The sequence below is a fragment of the Channa argus genome, chromosome 7 (assembly GCF_033026475.1).
Source record: "Channa argus isolate prfri chromosome 7, Channa argus male v1.0, whole genome shotgun sequence".
NCBI lineage: Eukaryota > Metazoa > Chordata > Actinopteri > Anabantiformes > Channidae > Channa > Channa argus.
Window position 1 is genome coordinate 1905017 of NC_090203.1, and position 18831 is coordinate 1923847.

The window sequence follows — 18831 nt, forward strand, 5'->3', positions numbered from 1 at the left end:
TAGCAAAAATCTAGAAATCATATAAAAAGCATAAAACCAAATATAAATTGCATCTACAAAAAGGTACATTTTAATTCCTGTATTATTTTTTATATGCATAGACCAAAAAGGTTTAGTGGTGTAGTAAGAAAGACAAATAACAGCGTCGCACTTTATAATGTTACGTCTTAAGGTGTCATTTGCATACAACACAAACACACACACCATGTCCAGTGCCACTGTTGTCCACGTCCCCAACACACAGGCATCCCTGGTCAAACTCCTCGCCTTCGCCGAGCACTGCTGACCACCAATCACGAGCCTTGAATAAGGACATGCTGCCTGAAAGAGAAAGACATAAGACATGTAACCATGTAAAACAGGAAACCTGCTACTACGGAAACAATGGACATTAATTGCAGCCGGAAGGACGGAGCTTGAATCTCAGGCTTGGTGAAACCTCGGACCACTGGCCATTGATCAAAGATGGTATCCACTTGCTGGAATGAATATTGCTTGTATTTAGACTTTCTAGGCCTTGTGGGGTTTCTAACAATCTACAAATTGAAAACAATCTGTAAAGTATTGTTTTCTTTGCAAGTGTTTCACAGATGTCTCTTTTTTGCATATCTTTCATTGTGATACGACCTGTGGCCACTGGGATACCTGGCAGCATTTCTGAGTAGCGGGAACGTGTCTCTTAATAGATCCCTGGTTGGCCCAGAAGGGTCCCAGTACTCAGCGCACCGATAAGTTAAGCCAATGGCAGTGCAGAAGCTCAGTCATATGATCCTAGGATTGAGAGTGTGAGGGGAAGTCAGGAGGAGGGTGCAAGCAGCTTTTCTACTTCCAAATCCTGAGCAGGTGGAATGAGCAGCTAATCCAGGGAGATAGAATCCCTCCTATCTACAGCTCGCTGCCATAAAGCGCAGAGAAAGCTGTTAAAGGAACATTACACCGTCAGCTACTGTTTAACAAAAGTGACATTTTTCTAAAGGTTTTGAGGGAGTCAGGCCAGCAGGGAAAAGCGATCCTTTGCCTATTTTATTAAACATGGACCTTATTCAATTTAGATTGTGAAAGAAATACAGTACAGATTGAGCAAATCCCAAAGCAGCATCACTCAGTTATTATTACAACTTAATTTCTATGACTTTCAGCTTAGCTTTGTGCTTCAACTGACTTTCTTTAGCAACAACACGTTTCCATATTTGCATATTTCCCCACAACTTTTGAAACACCTCCTATGCAGTTTCAATCACTTCGTTAATATGCCTTAAACCAACGTTTCCTGAAAGGATGCAGTTCCTCTTCGACTCAGAACATGCCAGCTTGGTTTAATTCTCGTATCCAAGCGGATGCTGTTGTCATACTTAAAGATCATATATACACATCAATATGAAGGGTCGTCGCTTTTAATTTGAACAACATCTTCCAAATGTGTATTTAAACCTTTTAAATAATCTTTAGGAGCATGTAAACACAGCCCCTCCTGCTGCTGCAGCAAGCTTCCCCAGATAGATGAGTAATGTGTCATGTTACCTCGAAAAAGCAGTGAGTAGCTGTTACTTTTGACCACAAATAATTTCATTGCCATTGCGTGATAATATGGAGAAAATAAATATGTAAGCCAGACAAAACTCTTATCGCCTACGTGCACAAATAAAACGTCGAATAGTCAGGCAGGTGTCCATTACTCTGCATTTTAGTGGTGGTCAAACTGAAATAAATCAAGCATTCAGATTTAAAAAAAAAAAAAAACTTTGGGGTTTTAATTATTTGTATAACAATGCACAATATTTCTTGGACCAAAAGCCACATAGCAAACCCAGCTCCAGGCTGAAGGACGAAGAAAGCAAATGAATGAGTTAATGAGCATTAGCGTCCACGTTAGCTGGTATTCAACTTTGCGTAAGTTACCATTGAATGGGACGCGACTACCCACCTGTGGGATTTGTTCCTGGGATTTACCCAAGAGGACCAAAGGCAGTGGAGTCCTCAAGAGCAGAAGAACCGAGGAATTAGTCGAGTGAATTAATAGTGGACGAACTCGCCCACCGTTTCAAGTCGGCTAAAAAAAACAAGACCTCCCGCACAGGTGTATTAGCCTCCAGCTAACGTGAAGGCATCTGAACTAACTTTAGCTTAGCGGGCTAATTAGCTCGCCTTTCAAGTTTCCTGGTTACTAGCTAGGTTAGAACAGTGTCGCTGCCATTTTTAGAGCTTCTGACAAAACAGATTAAGCGTTGTCCTCGGGTTTCTCTCACCTTCACGTGCGTGAGCAAGTGTGTAAGAGTCGACGTTATGTTTCTCCCTGTTCACGCAAAAATCCCATTTCTCGCCCTCTCGCCTGCAGCCATCGTCCTGTTGTCATGGCACTGACGCTCAACGGAGAAGCCGGGCCGCTGTGCGCAGGAACGGAAATAGGTGGACTGATGGGAAATGTTGTTTTTTTTTTCCAACTACAAGCTAGGCAGTAATTTATTCCTCCAGAGAAAATAATATTAGAAGAGTAAATGTTTAAATACATACAAAAAAGGAAATTAAACTGGCTGAAAGTGGTGCACGTTTAAACGTAAGACAATTTTGGATTTATTCTTAGGATTTGTGTAGATCAGTTTTATTAATGTAGTTATACCTGCTACTTTGTGTGTGTGTGTGTGTGTGTTCCGAACTACTAATCTTAAGTGGAAAGACTGGGAAAACCGTGGAAACTTCATATTTTAAAGACAAATTTGACGTCAGTATCATCTGGAAACAAAGAACACTTTGAAAACATATTTTGTGTTCATTTATAGTGTGAGTAAACTGAATGGGAAAATCATTTCACAGTTTGGTGAGATATAATGCAGCTGATATACAAGCACAATACTAAATAGCTACAGTATTAATATTAACCAAATATAATATATATAACACAAATTGAGGTTAAATAAGACACCTGTAGATACTGGGAAAGTGAAGTTTGTTTCCATGTAAGGTAGGATTTTCCCTGACCTCGATATCACCCAACGTTTACAGATTGTTAGTGTTTGATGGGAGTATTTGTTTTCTATCTCTATTTCTCTCCAGGATCCTATAAACCTCTTTAAAACCTTATAATCAGACTTTCACCCAACCAGTCATGTATTTCACGGTTCTTAACCAGTTACCTACTCCAAATGCTTCAAAGGAAAAGTTTAGGAGCATGAAATGAAGCTCATATCTGTAGCTTCAGGGCACTTTTGTGCAGATGCACAAGTCCCTTCAGAATCAATGGACGCTCACACATTTGTGGTTGTACAATAACATGCATTTTAACTTGAATTGGAAAACAATGGGCTCGTCCGGGATTTGAACCCGGGACCTCTCGCACCCTAAGCGAGAATCATACCCCTAGACCAACGAGCCACCTGCAATACGCATTGAATCGTAGCCGTCAAACTTTACATGCCACGTAGCCTGATGCTTCTGCCGTTTTCTGGTCTCTGGACCCCGCTGTAGTTGTCCTGAGGGTCGAGCGCCGCCCACAGGCGCTTCATTATCCTGCACCAGGCTCAGCTTCCACCGATCCTGCAGCACCGTTGGGTCTTTGCAGCCTCATCTATTGATTGGTTTTTCAGACGTGAGGTTATTAGTTTATTTTTAATTTTTGCTGCCTTGTACCTCACTTGTAAGTCGCTTTGGATAAAAGCGTCTGCTAAATGACTAAATGTAAATGTAAATGCAAATTAACTATAGTCGATTAATTTTTTTCTTTATACTAACCACAAAGCCTGAAGACGTTTTCTGAAGTCTTTACGGAAAATTCCCTTTAATTGACCTTCATCATAGCCTACAAAACGTTATATTGACAAAGGTTTTAAAAAGTGGTCGTTATGAAGACATTACGGAAGATATTAGAATAAAGGACAGACGATCCTCCTTTGATATTAAAAGGGGCTCGTCCGGGATTTGAACCCGGGACCTCTCGCACCCTAAGCGAGAATCATACCCCTAGACCAACGAGCCACATCTGCTCAGGTCTAAAGCATCATGTTCTGAGTCCACAAGATGCCACGTTGGTGAGATTCCTTGCAATCTGCATCAACGTTTCCAGACTCTTCCAAACGTCAGTGCCACCTGCAGGACAGTTACGGTAGTGCAAACATAACCGCAAGGCTGCAGCCAACAATTTCCCACTGAAATGTCAGTTGTTTGTAATTTGTGATCCCAAACAAATAAACCGGCAAAGTAACATCACAACTCCAGGCTCATGTATCCATGCATAATCATCATCATCATCATCATCATCATCATCATCATCATCTCAGCAGTTACTGTAAATATTGGTACTAACCAAATCACGTTTTTGAGCTACTGTTGTTACCTTTATTTCACTCTGTAGTTTCAGGATTTTCTCAGCTCAACTAAAACTCCAGAGAAAAATATTGCACTTACGTGAAAAGGATAAATGAGATTATACACCCTCACACACATTTATGTGACACCTCAATTAAATGTGAAGATTCAGATTTAACCTTCAAAACATTCTCTATTTACACTATATAGAGGGGATTTCTATAATATAGTTTGCATTGAAATATGCCAAATTCTAATCTCTGTAGCAATTGCTAAAACTTACAGTGTTCTCTCATTGATGCATCTATTCTGTAAATCCTGTTAATATTGTCATTAATCCTGCTTAGTTGTTGAAAGCACTGTCAGCAATTGTGTGATAAAATCATAAACATCAAAGTGATGGATGTGCAATACTTGAATATAAAGTGCATAACAAGATCTCTGATCCACCTTAAAACAACATCAAATCCCGTTTTCAAGCTGTGAGGCCCGATTCCGGTCTGGTCTGGGACACATTAATGGCCTGACGTGAAATGACACTTTATTGCATTTTCTAGTCGCACAAACAAAAGCAAACAAAAGCACGTGCTTAGAAAAATACAACACACTGGTCTGTAATTTGTGAAAATATCTCCAAGTGCCAGGAAACAACGTACATGACGCTCAGATATTTTGTGATCTGGTTCCTGTATATTTGTTAAGTCTCTGATTTCTTTGACATAAATTGAACAGTAAGAAAAGGCAGCATGCAGGCGATAGCAGCACATTGAAAAACACTGAAAAAGTCACCTGGGAAAGCTCCAATTTGCAAAGATGAATATTTAGAGGTAGAGCTTTTAACCACGGAACCAACAGATGCTGAAACTCCATTCATCTTGTGTTGGGTTTTACTGAGCCACAGACCACAGGAGTGCGTTTGGATTTGATGGGAACTGAAGCAGTGGTCCAGTTACCTGGGTTTAGGGGGCTTTTTTACTCTTCATCACTGGCAGGGAGAACACCTTATTAAGTCAGTTATACACACACGTGTCCAGTAAACCTTCTTCGTTTCATTATGACAATAAACGGCTCAGGTTAAATAAAGTTACGTAAACACGACACGTCCTGTGCAAAAACCTGTTCCTGCTTCTCCAAATATTACTGATTCCCTCAAACACTGAATTTAAAGTGCAGTTCTTCTGATGATCCAAGTTAAAATCGGAATATTTTCTCCTCTTTAATAAATACTGTCCGTGCTGTTTGGTTTTTTTTTTTATAAACCAGGAATGAGATTTTCCAAGGGGATTTTCATGACATGTCTGCTAACAACAGCTGCCTTCTGTAATCTATCCATGTAGGCATCAAACAGCCGAGTGACAGGTGACAGACATGCGGGTATGGCTTCTATGGGGGCCTGGTTTATAATGTGTATAAATATTACCATATCAAAAATAATCCTATGAATTACTATGGTGATTTTTTTTTTTCAATCTCACTTTTGGTTACTCTTTTCTCATAAAACAGCTCAGAGACAGAAAGAAGACTGGAAATGAATCAAATGAACAAAAGCACACCAGAGACGGGCCGATGCTGCTGCGTGGACTTTTAAAAGAGTTCATTCGAGGTGTAAAACGTCTTTTAAAAAGGCTTTTTCCGAGGATGAGATGGGGCTGAGGCAGAGGGTACGGAGCCAGAAGAGGAGTGGACTGAGTGGTAGGTGAGTGAGAGCTGAGAGTGGAGTTATAGAATTTTCTGGAGGATGGCGTTGGGCACTTCCAGGGTCTCATCCTTCACTAGGACGATGTCGTAAGACTCCAGATATTTCTCTAGCCGCTCCTCCACCTGCACAGTGAGACAGCAAGGGAGAATTTTTACAGTGAATTTTACTGCATCAGCTGTGCTCACGGTTTGCAGTTCAGTCCTGGTGTCTCAAAAGCCACAAACAAGGTGGGACACTGCTACCCTGCTTTAGTCCAACACGTTTAAGGACATTCTCCGAATGCTTTAGGATGTAAGGTTGGGTGTCGTGGTTGTACCTTGTCGTTGAGGAAGCCGATCTTGAGGATGGTTTCCACGCTGGCTACGCCGTCGGCCATGCTGAGGTCCCCCAGTGAGTCACCCAACAGGATGATGTTGCAGTTTTCCTTCAGCTGTTTGAAGTACTCCGTGCTCCGCAGCGCGCCGTCGTGTTTGTTGTACACGTGGATCAGCTCGCCTTTGAAACCCTTCAGGACGCCCTGCGTGACAAAAGAACCAGTGAGCAAAGTGAGCCGCCGTCTTTCTCACCAGCATTAGTTGGTTCTGTTGCAGGACTCACGTTGTCATCGAAGTCCATGAAGTTGGAGACGACCTTGACGTTGGGGTGGTAGACTCCCGCCTGGCGGAGAATCTCCTCCAGGACATCTCCCAGGCCGGCAGAGAAGATGAAGACAGGCACATTGTGCTGGTGCAGTCGGTCAAAGAACAGCTCAAAGCCTTCCCTGGAAGCAAACGCACAAACCGGGTCACACAGGGTTCACTCATTTAAAATGTCCATTGTCCAACACTGGGTCACCTCTACAAATACCTGAGTGCAGCCTCAGACTCTCTCACCACCTCTGGCAGTTTGTCTTTCTCTAGCCGCTGTTCCACCAGCAACGCGTGGGACTTGAAATACCTGCAAGCAAACACACACGTGCACGCAGAAAAAGCTGAAAGTGGCTTCTCTTATTTGGCACAGACACACAAAGAGGACGGCGCGGAGAAACCACGCGAGCGTCCTTTGTGCGTGTGACTTACCACTCCACCATGAAAGGGTATTTCTCCTCCATGGTGAGGTGAGGGTCAATCTCAATGGGATAATACTTGTTCTTCAGCTGCAGCAGCTTCTGCCTGCACTCTTCTGTCACCAACTTGCAGTCATCAATGATATCTGCACAGGGAAACAAGAGAAAGCGTGTTTCTAACAGGCGAGAGGAGCCAAATGTCTCATGGTGCTATTCTGATGCATCTTACTGTGACAGGTTGGACAGCGTTTGCCGTTGACTGCAAACTTGCTTAACGTCATGTCGAAGTCTGTGATAATCTGAAACACAGTCAGAACAAGAGAAATAAGGGTCTAAGACTTGACAGGGAACCTAAAAGTGACATATGACCACTGTGTACACACAAACACGAAGGAAGAGGGCAAAACATTGGACTTTCAATGCGGTTGCACCTGGATACGCTACACACACACACACACACACACACACACACTTTGTTATGCTGTGAATATACACTAGACAAACACAATTTCACAATTAAAGCTTTAACACACGTAAATTACAAAAAAATATGATTAGCTTTATTTTACATGACTATCTTGTCACCATCAAGTGTGACCCGGGGATCACAACTGAAAACAGAGGTATGAACCGAACTAGAGTTTAGAGAATCTTTATTCATCGTTGACTGAGGTGCAGCGCACTGGGCTCATAAGGGGATTTATGTACTTTGTCGCTCTATCAATCCTCAAATCTCTTGGGCTCTTTCATCCTGATTTTTGAGAGACACAAGCAAAACTAACCCCATGTGCGGTGGACTTTTATATATGCAACATAAAAAATAAAAAAAGAGGCAAAATGTACAAAACATTGAAAAATGTATATGATGGATGAATTCAATCTTTATCTGGTAGATCTCAACATCATTTTATATTAGAATAATTGTCACATTTAAAGTCTACAACTCTCTTTGACTTTTCTGTCCATTTGTTCTTTAGGGTTTCAGGCTGCTTCACTTTCTGTCTGCTAGTAAGTTTTACTTCAACCTGTGTTTGAGTATTTTCATTCTTTGTTCCTTGCTTTTAATGTGGGCTGCTCAAAGTAAGTAGGATCATTTCATTTTTCACAATTCTTCTGCACAACAAATTATACAAATTGGTGTGTCCAATTGTGTGTGTGGTAAGATGCATAAACGTAAATTGTATGTACACGATTTCCGTAAAATAAGACAATTTACATAAATGACATATTGGCATAGAGGAAATGGACACGTTTCCATAAACTAAACCTGTACATTAGTCGGACTGTTCGAGACGGCAGGAAGTAAGAGAGCTGAGTTTAGTGAGTCCAGTGATGAGCCACCACGATCATTTGAAGCACACACCAAACAGCATGGAGCTCTGCTAACTGTTAACTGTTTGACTTATTCTGCTGTTGAATTGCTGAATGCAGATTGAATTACATTCCTTTAACTTGAATACAGCTATTCTGTAAAACACAGATCAGCACATAAGACATAAGGGTAAATAAAGTCATATTTCTTTGTTTAAAGAGAAGATGATTTATAATAAATATAAAAATATGAATTTATTTATTTAGTTAGTTAGTTAGTTAGTTAGTTAGTTAGTCAGTCCTTTCAGTTTATCCCGTGAGTTCAGAGTCACCACAGCGGATCATTGTCCGCATGTTGATTTGGCACAGTTTTTACACCGGATGCCCTTCATGACGCAACCCTCCCCAATTTCTGCCGGGCTTGGACCGGCACCGCACAGCTATATAAATGCACAATAAAAATTAATAAAATGTCATTTAAAGTAAATTAATTGTCATATTAACTGAAACATAAGAAAGAGTGTAGTGGGAAAATATTCTATTGATTAATCAAAAAGATTTGAATCAACCAAAAAAGAATCATTAGCAGCTCTAGAGGTTACACACTGCAGACCCTGGACCAGTAGTGACTGCATGTTTAGAAAGTGTCCCCAGCCCACAACCACTAAGCCCCAGAAGCAGCATGGTTTCTTTGTTGGAAGCACAGGCAGAGAATCTAAATACCTTCAAAGGCTCATGGGTCCTGGCAAAAGTTCTATGGTAGGAAAAGCATTACGTTTCACAAGAATTCACATTGTTCAGCTAGTCACAAGTTTTTACATAACTACTAAAAGATATTGGAGCTTCACTGCCATTAGTTGGCGCCATTTCACCAAATCCCAGACTGAAAGAACCTTAAGCCCTGATGACGGTCTACCTGAAGTTTGGAAGCTCCTCCTTTGATGAGGCCACAGATGATCTGCTCTACCCTCTCAGGGTCCCTCATGTGAACCGTCGTCTTCTCAAACTGAGGCATCTGGAGAGAAAGGAAGAGAGCGAGTGAGTCACATTACAAACACACGATGGAAGACATGCATGCGAACACACACACACACACACACTCAGGTGACCCTGAAGAGAATGTATTTTTTGGATTAATGCTGACTAATGAGGATTTGCCTGGTGCACGTTATATTAATTAAATTGGTGAAAACAGTGCAACAGTCAGCGTCAGTCTGTGTACCAGCTGCCATTTTAGAGAGCAGTGTGTTCTGGGGCTGGGGTCCAGTAAAACCCATCTAACCCGTTCGGTTCGCTAGACACGGTTCACAGCATGTGCGTACAGATCAACGTGGAATATTTTTAATTAACAGGGCATAAAGCCTCGTGAACGAAGCCCTGAATACAGCTGTCACTCAGTCTGAAAACGTGGCCAGTGGTTTTCAACCAGCGGGCCGTGGTCCTCTGGTGGTCTGTGCAGCCATAGCAGGTGGCTGAAATGAAATCAGTAACTGGGAAAAACCACATTTTTTAAAACTTTTTTAAAAACACACTTCCATGCATAAATTTGTGTTTGTGATAATTATTGATAAAATTCAGGCACATGTGTTGACAGCTCCACTGTTTGACTGCACTCATTTAAAAAAAAAAAACTTTTTTTGTTTTAAATAAAGATTTGCCAAGAAGTGTTGGACAATGAAGAAGTGGTTGTCTTCTTAAAAGCGTGACATAAACCAGAACCACGAGTTCTGTGAACCGTTCCACCCCTGGATTGAGAAGCACTGGAGGGAATTTTGCGTTAGGTTGTATTAGATCAAACACGCACAGAAACTGCTCCACCCAACATAACATAACCACATCCTACTACTTCCTGGGTAGAATTATTTTGTCAAATATCATCAAACCATCAGGTGCAATATTGTTTTATAATATATCACAGTATTTTATTTTTTTCATTTTCTCTTATATTTATAGTTACTGTCTGATATCATTTGCAATTTCGTCAAGTGCAAAATTGTTGTTCGATCGATTATATTTTTTATTTAAAGCTTTTTTGCCCCCATTTTTTTCTTTCTAACATAATAAGTAGTGGCACCCAATTACATTGTACTGTGTGCAATGACAATAAAGACTCCGTCTATAACACACATAACTTCCCCGAGCCTTACTTACATAACGAGCATCTGCCTTAGTGCCTCATAAATCACCCTGCGCCTACCGAAACATGACACCCGGAGCACAAACTAAAAATAAAATGTACTTTCTATATTACCTATTCTAACAAGCTTGTCTCTCACATACACAAACATTCCTGTCGGTGCAAAGGCCACAGTATATAACTCATTCTTCGCCGAGCACCGATGTTTTTTGAGTAACAGGTTTGAAATGGGTGGACTCAACATTTGACCTGTATGAACAGACGCTGCATGTGATACAAAGTCATAAAGCCTGTAGATTAGATTAGAGAGTATTTTCCGCTGAAACTCCAATTGTGAAAAGATGAAATACTAATGTACTGCTTCCAATTACATTTAAACCATATTCTGCCGTGAAAGAAGTCGAACCACATTCCTGCACTTGCTGTTATTAATCATTTTAACAAATTAAACACATGTAATCTTATTAATGAAAGCAAGTAATCACATTACACGGAACCAGAAATCACCTTTGTTTCCGAGTTAACGTTACATCAGCAAAGCTGAAAGCATCCTAATCACGGGAGAACAGTCAAAAGTAGGATACAGTTACGTCTCACCAAGAATATGTAGCCCTGAATGTTATATACGCTGAGTGTGAAGCAGAAATGTCTAACACACAGAGCACACACACAAACTTACCTTTAGATTGTTGTCTCTCATAGAACAAAAGTGAAGAAAAGATTTTGTGGCTGCAGAGGCCTTATATATATCTACACCCACACTCGTGGAGGGAGGGACCCTTGGTCAAATTAGATTAGACAACATAACCCCTCCCCCTGTGCACAAAGGCTCATACACATACACTCTCTCTACTACCCACTGTACTCACCTTCCCAGTAGTGTGACCTTTGACCTCTAGGGAAACTGGACCTATAATCACTACTACTGCTGAGCGCACACATTTTAAGAACACAGCCCCCCCCCCCTCCTATTACATTACATCTGCAGAAAGATCATGAGCGTGCGAGGTTCAGCTGAGTGTTTGGTCTACGAATGCACACACACACACACACACACACACACACACTCAGCCTCACATGCATGCAAACACACACAGAGGTAGTTCCCTGTGTCTCGTACTTTTGTCTTTGTGCTGCTTCAGTATCTGGTTCACCTGGTTGCACACGCTGGGAAAAAACATGTCTGAACATGTCTGGTCTGTATCACATACAGAACCACACACAGCAAGGACACAAAGAGGAAATACAATTTACTCCTTAAATCATCTGTACAATGAACAGCACGCACAGTTTCTTCTTCTGCCAATCGGTAATTTGGATGACAAAAACCTTTGTGCTACATTAACCCTTCATTGACCCATTGACCCCTCAGTGGGCTTCTCCCACTCAGAGCTACGTTCCTCACCCTGTGTGAGTTGTTGCTGTAAGACGGCAGAAACGGGAACGCGAGTCCACTTCATCATCTCTACTGCTGAGCTCGGCTGCCTTGCATAACCCTGGCTCCGGAAAACTAGGTCAAGCTGCTCCGATTACACCTCGCTCTGCTGTGCAGCTTCCGGAAAAAAATCATCCTCTGATAGTTATAAAAAAGACAAATGCAGGAGGATATGTCTCTGCAAACGTATAGTTGTGTTTAGCATCACAGCATCATTTGGATAAAATCTGTAAAATGTGATCTGCTAAATAAGCAGCTCAGGCTTCAGGGGAGCTTAAGTGTGAACTTTGACCTCTTGACTGACAAGAGCTTGTGATGTAGCAATTCATGCGCTATTATCTTCTCCAAACAAAACCAAAAGTCACTTCTAATCCTTGGATGGACGCCTGCAAACAAAGCAGCAAGGGATCAGGCTCAGGTGAGGTCAAATCCTTATTCCCATCGCCTCCCAGCTTTCTCCGAAAGGCTGCTCCGCTTCCAAAAACACACGCGAGAGAAAACGCACTGCACAGAAGAGAGATTTCTGCACAGACACACACCTTTAATCTCAGAACATCAGTGAGGTCACATCAATGCACAGGTACAATGTGTAATGCCACCATTTTACAGTCAGATTAGCTGTTTAGTGGTTTATTTATTCCCCCGTACAGACGCTGTTGTGGGATAACAACACTGTGGATGTCGAAGATCTGTGTCTTTAAATCAATCGTCAAACAGAGGAAATCCACGCAGACTTTCTCAGAAATTCAACCTTTCTCCAAACAAGTCTGAACAACGGTTTGTGCTGCTGAGACGTAGCCTTGGCCTGCCAGGGTCAAAGGCCATCAAGGATGAGTTGCAATGACTGGTCATAGGTCACGAGCTGCTGTTCATCATGTCTGAACACAACCTCAAAGATGACTGCTACTGCTACTGTCCCCCTCTGTCAAACCGCAATACTCGCAGTACTGCAGCACATTTACTACTTCTACCGCTGCAACATTTCCAACTGCTACTAAATTTATTACCTCTTTAAATCTTTTACCACGAACGCTGCTGATCTTACCACTATTAATGATATACCTGCTACTACAACAATTCCTACTACTAGGTATGACTAGTAATACTAATGCTATTAATACTACTATGTTTGATACCCCTATTATTATGATGATGATGATGATGATGATGACTTCAAATCTGCTATTACTAGTTCTGATTCCAGTCACCTGCTTCCGGCTTGTACAACTTCAAATGCATTTTAAAAAACTGTTACTACTAATTACTAAGCTTGATACTACTGCAACTTCTACTCCGACCTCTACTACTACATGCAACCAGACGTTCAAGTACTAACAGACAGGTTTGACTAGAGGCTCCACACACATGAGAAAGACCATCTGTTGCGACAGATAAAGCTATATGGGCCATACAGTGTTGGCCCCATCCCAGTTCCAACACCATCCTTCACCCTTTCATTTCTTGTTAGCCAGAGTGGAAATGCATATTTAACACTGTTACGTTACTGACTGACAATATTTGACTGTTTTTCACACTCAACATGTGCTGCAGTGTGACATGTTGGTGAAATCTTAAATTTCTCCTTATATTTTGCAGCTATAAGCTTGATGTGAATACGTCGGAGAGATAACTTCCGTTTTCTTCTCTTTTCTGTGGAAACCAAACAGCTGGGCCTTAGAACCTTCACAGGAGAAATCATCCGTTTTAAAACTCACAAGAAAAACCTAAAATATCCTATCATTAAAGACCTCTCTGGTAACATCTGCAAATATCTGCAAAGGAATAAGGGTTTTATGTTCTGTTCATCATTTTCAAGATATTTTAAGCAAGATCCAACGCAATCATGCTGATTTCTGGAACGAACAAACACATAAAATCAATCCTCTTTAGAAATGCAACCCCCGACTCAGTTCAGGTGCAGCTCTGTTCTGCCCTCCAGAGGTTGGAGATTGGTGAAGCAAGCTCCAAGCAGGCAGCTGCTTTATTTCACCTCTTTTTCAGGGTTCCCACAGCATTGCCTTATTAGGTATTATGCCGTAGCATAACGAGTGTGGTTCAACACCACCCCAGAGAGCGGTGTATGACAAACACTGAACATTTACCGAGTCCCACGTTCCAATCGAGCAAATAAAGTAATTCGGCAGAACAAGTTTCACAAATCAATTCCACAGAACCAGTTAACAAACCGTGTACCTCCACAGCTACACACTCAACTCTCCACTCCTACCTTGTCGTCCATTTCTTCACCTCTCAAACTGGGAACAAACATCGTTTCCTTAACAACTGGTTAGGCAAACTCAAAAACACTTGAAAGGCAGCCATGTGATGTCAATGATGACATCACAGGTACGCTTCTACACACCTTTCTTAATCTAACCAACCCTACAACACACAAAGTGAACAAAAATAGAGAAAACCCTGGTTAGGACTAATTTAAAGACAGAAATCAGAGCATTTCAACATTCAACTGATACACAGTCACGATTCAGTTTATGTCTGACATGTCCAACATGACAAGGGACACTTACAATATATTTGGTGTAGTGTAGTACAGCAAAATACGACTAAAATCAAACTAGCACAAAGCAGCATCAATAAATCTGTTCAGTCTATAAAGCATCAAATAAAAACAAAGATGTGTGTTGACCCATGATGACTTATTCTGTCCGATATTCAGATACAATCAGAACAGACAGAGGGAAGAAACCAAAATCAATGTTTTCAGAGCATCTGGCAATAACCTGTACATTCGTAATGCACAGCACTGATACAAAGAGGAAGAACAGCAGCAAGAACCAAACATGATGTAATGATGGCTCCTGATGTACATCTTCAGTTAAAAATAATAATAATGAGTATTAATAATAATGTCACTATTTTCTGTTAAAATGGGATTTTCCTTTTTTTTAAAGCCGTTTCTCACTGACTAAATTATTAGTGAAGATAATAAAGCTAGAGAGGTTTGCAGGGAAAGTGGTGTTTCTTTAACGCAGAGATTGAGAGGCCACTTACACGGAGGAAGCAGCTTGTAAAGCTTGTAAAAGTACAAACATTTGTGGAAAGTTAAAGGCTTCCTGTCCAAAGTTCTGGCTGTGGCTTTGTAGAGACGTCTCGGGTAGAATGGAGACCATCTCATCCAGTTGTGTGTTTTTTGGATCCACTTCTCATCAGCAGGTTAAAGATCTACTTACTACTTTCTATCATTAACAGTCAGTTTCAGGTTAAAATAAACCTTAACTCCATGTATGCAACTGTTTTTTGGAATGAGTATTTCTGACATGACAAACGAGAACTTTTACACATTTTAGCGAGTTGTGACAGATCCAAAGCTGCCTTTAAAATAAATAAAGGCCACGTCTGGACCCCTGTGGCTCAGCGAGGAAGTTTGTGCTTCTTCCACTGCATCATCAAACACAGATGTCCGCAAGTTTTCATGCTGAGGGTCACAGCAGGAAACAAATAATAATCTGGACGTTGTTTTTTTTTTTTGCTACAGAAACAATCTTTCACCAGACGACTGGATGAGTAAAAGAGCAAAGGTAACAAACCATGCAGCTTGGTGGATGTTTTTCCCAGACAACATTGCTCGATTTTACAAGTTTACACGAGAAGCTGCCTGCAAGACTCCAAGTAATTTATATGGATCTATGTGTTCTTAAAAACATTTTCTTTGTGCTTTGTTAATGAAACTAAAGATCAAGATGCAGACAAACTGACCTGGCAACTCTGCATATGAAAGTCAGCTGACAGACTGATCAAGTTATCAGAACAGGAACTGACGCCAGCATGAAGACTCGTTACTAAGTGAACAGTTTTATGTTTCATATCGAACCGTCCGCTTCACATAAGACGTCGTGTCTCCACTGACTGGCTTCTCCTTCTCGTTAGGCCACTTTGATATGAGTTTTCATTCTGTGATGCAAACGCGATGCTAAGTAGGTCACAGTTCTAAGGAATTAAAAAGTATGAAGCTTAGATTTTATGTGCAATTATTAGCTGCATGAGTTTCCTGCTGTTGCTGCTTAAAAAATACAAATAAAACCGCTTCACACTTCACTAAAAAAACTAAAATGAGTTTCCCTTGTATAAGAATGGCACTCAGATGCCACACACTGAAGAAAACCTTCGAGCCACTTGAACCACACACACTGTGACACACTGATGTGTTGTATGATGCGTCTTTGTTCTTCCACAGGCTGCTCTGCTTCCTGTCAGACAGGGTGTGTGTGCTGTCTATTCTAACCCTCTGCTACTTTAACCTACCCTCCTCCGTTAATCCTTTTAATGGAGGCAACACTGGGTAATAAGAAGCAGTCGGTCGATTTAGGGGTTTCTCTCTGGCTGATGACTGAAAGAACTGGGCTAAGGACATTTCTCAGACTACACTTCCCATTTATGTCTATGGCTGACAGAGAATGAGACGTTTGGCTGTCAAACATGTGCAGACTGTGACTTAATGACGGCTAATTGTTTGATAAAACACGACTTTTTTAATTTAATGAACTTTGCACTGCATGCAAATTTCACCTGACTGGGTTTTGCACCTCCACATGCCAACTAATGACTTGCTTTTGTGTTTACGTTTGCAGGACGGTGCTGCTCTCTGCCGGACGACACTGAAATGCAGCGTGTTTCAGTGCGTCTTGGAGAATTCATCTCCAGCATCCGCTGCAGAAGCTTCGTGATCTCAAATACGGGTCCGTCCCACTGTCTGTTTGAGAAAAGACTTGATGGTGACCTCTAAAAACAGCTGCAGTTTTGGGGAGCATGCGCAGAGCAACGTGCATCGTTCGCCGGCATAACATCGAACACGCGGTAAAGCATCCGCTGCTGCTTTTCAGAATAAAGACGCACGGTGGGTGTCGCAGAAATCAAAATACACTTGTTACCAAAAAAAAAAAAAACGATGGCAGCTTTAGATAGATTATTATTAAACAGTAAGCAAACTATGCTACAGCTGGCTTTTCGATTCATTTTGTCATTCCGCTTTATTAGAATTAGCATTAAAGCAGCAAAAACTAGCCAATTAATCTGTTGATAAATTCAGGTCATTAGAAATTATTTTAGAATTGTTTTTTTTTTTCAAAAATCATTCAAACAGTTGTTGCCTAAAGCTAATTTAACTTGATTTCCTGTTGTGTAGTTTAACCTAATTAATACCATAATGTATCGGGATCTGATAGATTTCTGGATGTAGTGACAGAGGACATGAAGTTATTTGGGGTGAGAGAAGAGGAGGCAGAGGAGTCACTGTGGCAACACCTGATAGGTAACAGCCCAAAGGAGAAGAAGAAGAACTTACATGTCGTACTTTACATTATTGTGTCATCTTATAGAGCTAAAAAATATTCATTATAAAATTCAAAAGCTTTTCTGAGCTCAGATGAAAGTTTGCAATGTGCCGTTTTATTTTGAAGATCTTGAGAATTTCCTGGCTCTTATCTAATCCCGCAGCACACGCGCGGTCTGGTTTCACTCACCATCTCTATGATCCTGGTTTTCTTTCCCGCTCGTTTCTTCTTTGCGACGATGTACTGAGCTAGAACCACGCCGCCGAACAGAGCACACACGCTGGCGCTGGCCGCTGCCCCGAGCTTTACCACGGCCGCCCTGTCCATGACGGTGTGCAGCCCGCCGCCCGGAGAGTCCCGTCCTGCCTCAGTCAACACGCGACTTCCTGCTGCTGTTGCTGCTGCTGCTGCTGCTGCGAAGATCCTCTGTGGAGAACAAGAGCGACAACTCTGTACAGTTTTACAAAGCTGCTAAACCAATAAAAATGCTTACAGAGACAGTACTTTAACAAAAACAACAACAACAAAAACACTATACAAGGAACTAGTACGTTTTACAGTATTTCAACTAGACCATAACACACCTTCTCTCGTACAGAAAAGTAAACAACATATAAATATACCTATTAATCCAACAGAAAATCAACAAGGTTAGTACATTTTATTGCGCTTCAGTCATTAAAAGACATCAGCTGAGAAAAATATCTCTTATATTTAAGGACTTTGTAGTACTACTTGTAGTGGCGTATTTTTTAAGGTAATAACTAAACTACTTTAGGCACTTTTAACTCAGTATTAGGTTGTTGGCGGAGTGGTTAGTGCTGCCACCTCACAACTAGAAGGTCGACAGCTCGATTCCCCTCACAGTTGCAGACAATTAACATAACTTCACCGTAACTGCTAAAGGTGGAAAATTATTCAAATGAGGAACCTTGAATAATATACAGTGTTTAGGCCCTGACCTTACATTCTCACAAACACATAAATATAACATGAGACTAACAGGCAGCAAATATTGTGTTTGTGATGGTTAACACACTGTTTGCCAGGTTCATTCTACTGAGTGAAGCATGTTTTGAATGGAAAGTCTTTCTAGTGACGCCTTTGGGTGTGTCACTGCTCAAATATTTAACTCACAATAAAAATTCTAGTTATGTTATGATTGTTAGATAGGGTGTGAACAGATGGTGGTGAAGGTTCCCACAACTAATATTATTACATAAGGTAGTGAACGGCCTCCTCTCCTCATTATTCATGTTTATCCCCTCACATAGACTCACATAGACACAGGCAAATAGCTCAAAACTTGTTGAAGCACTAAGTAATGTTTCAATGTCAGTCCTTCTTTCGTGATTTGCACTGGGACAACCAGACCCACAGGAAGAAACCTCTAGCAGAAGATGCAGGTGGACCGGATTGGAAACCATTTTGGAGGGAGAAGAGAGAGTGATGTGTAACTTTTCTCAACTTCAGCAAACTGTGTCCTATGAAAATGGAAAAAGATGATGTATTTTGTGTTTCATGTGCCTTTCACACATGCACTGGAATCCTGAAATTCTCCTGACTTTGTCTGGAGGGTGTGTATGTGTGTATAAGACGTTCCCAACATTATCC

The 18831-nt window shown here is 41.2% G+C and overlaps 2 protein-coding genes and 2 non-coding genes across 8 annotated transcripts in view; all 4 read right to left on the reverse strand.

Moving 5' to 3' along the window:
* The window catches only part of bbs9 (Bardet-Biedl syndrome 9), a 153599-nt gene extending 151224 nt beyond the window's left edge, over positions 1-2375 (reverse strand). Inside the window, exons 1-2 of one of the 2 annotated variants that reach the window (XM_067511468.1) lie at positions 2247-2375; positions 205-321 (exon numbers count right to left, since the gene is read on the reverse strand). In XM_067511468.1, the coding sequence (XP_067367569.1) occupies positions 205-316 (112 nt within the window). In that variant the 5' untranslated portion in view covers positions 317-321; positions 2247-2375. Of the gene's footprint in view, positions 1-204; positions 322-1924 lie in introns of both variants that reach the window. The other variant, XM_067511469.1, reaches the window with a different exon arrangement.
* A 922-nt stretch (positions 2376-3297) lies between these two features.
* On the reverse strand, positions 3298-3369 carry trnap-agg (transfer RNA proline (anticodon AGG)). The gene has a single exon. It is a non-coding gene; the product is annotated as a tRNA-Pro (tRNA).
* A 528-nt stretch (positions 3370-3897) lies between these two features.
* Positions 3898-3969, reverse strand: trnap-agg (transfer RNA proline (anticodon AGG)). Its single transcript has one exon. It is a non-coding gene; the product is annotated as a tRNA-Pro (tRNA).
* An 858-nt stretch (positions 3970-4827) lies between these two features.
* On the reverse strand, positions 4828-17626 carry nt5c3a (5'-nucleotidase, cytosolic IIIA). 4 transcript variants are annotated; one of them, XM_067509360.1, is made up of 8 exons: positions 17407-17626; positions 9271-9369; positions 7273-7342; positions 7057-7189; positions 6845-6934; positions 6596-6758; positions 6315-6515; positions 4828-6120 (listed from the first exon to the last, which is right to left on the reverse strand). In XM_067509360.1, exons 1-8 carry the CDS (start codon positions 17542-17544, stop codon positions 6019-6021), a joined length of 996 nt encoding a protein of 331 aa, XP_067365461.1. In that variant the 5' UTR covers positions 17545-17626; the 3' UTR covers positions 4828-6018. The 4 variants fall into 4 exon arrangements, with proteins under 4 accessions (XP_067365461.1, XP_067365465.1, XP_067365462.1 ...); XM_067509364.1 differs by lacking the exon at positions 17407-17626 and adding an exon at positions 11897-11917; XM_067509361.1 differs by lacking the exon at positions 17407-17626 and adding an exon at positions 11171-11279.
* Positions 17627-18831: the final 1205 nt, after the last annotated feature.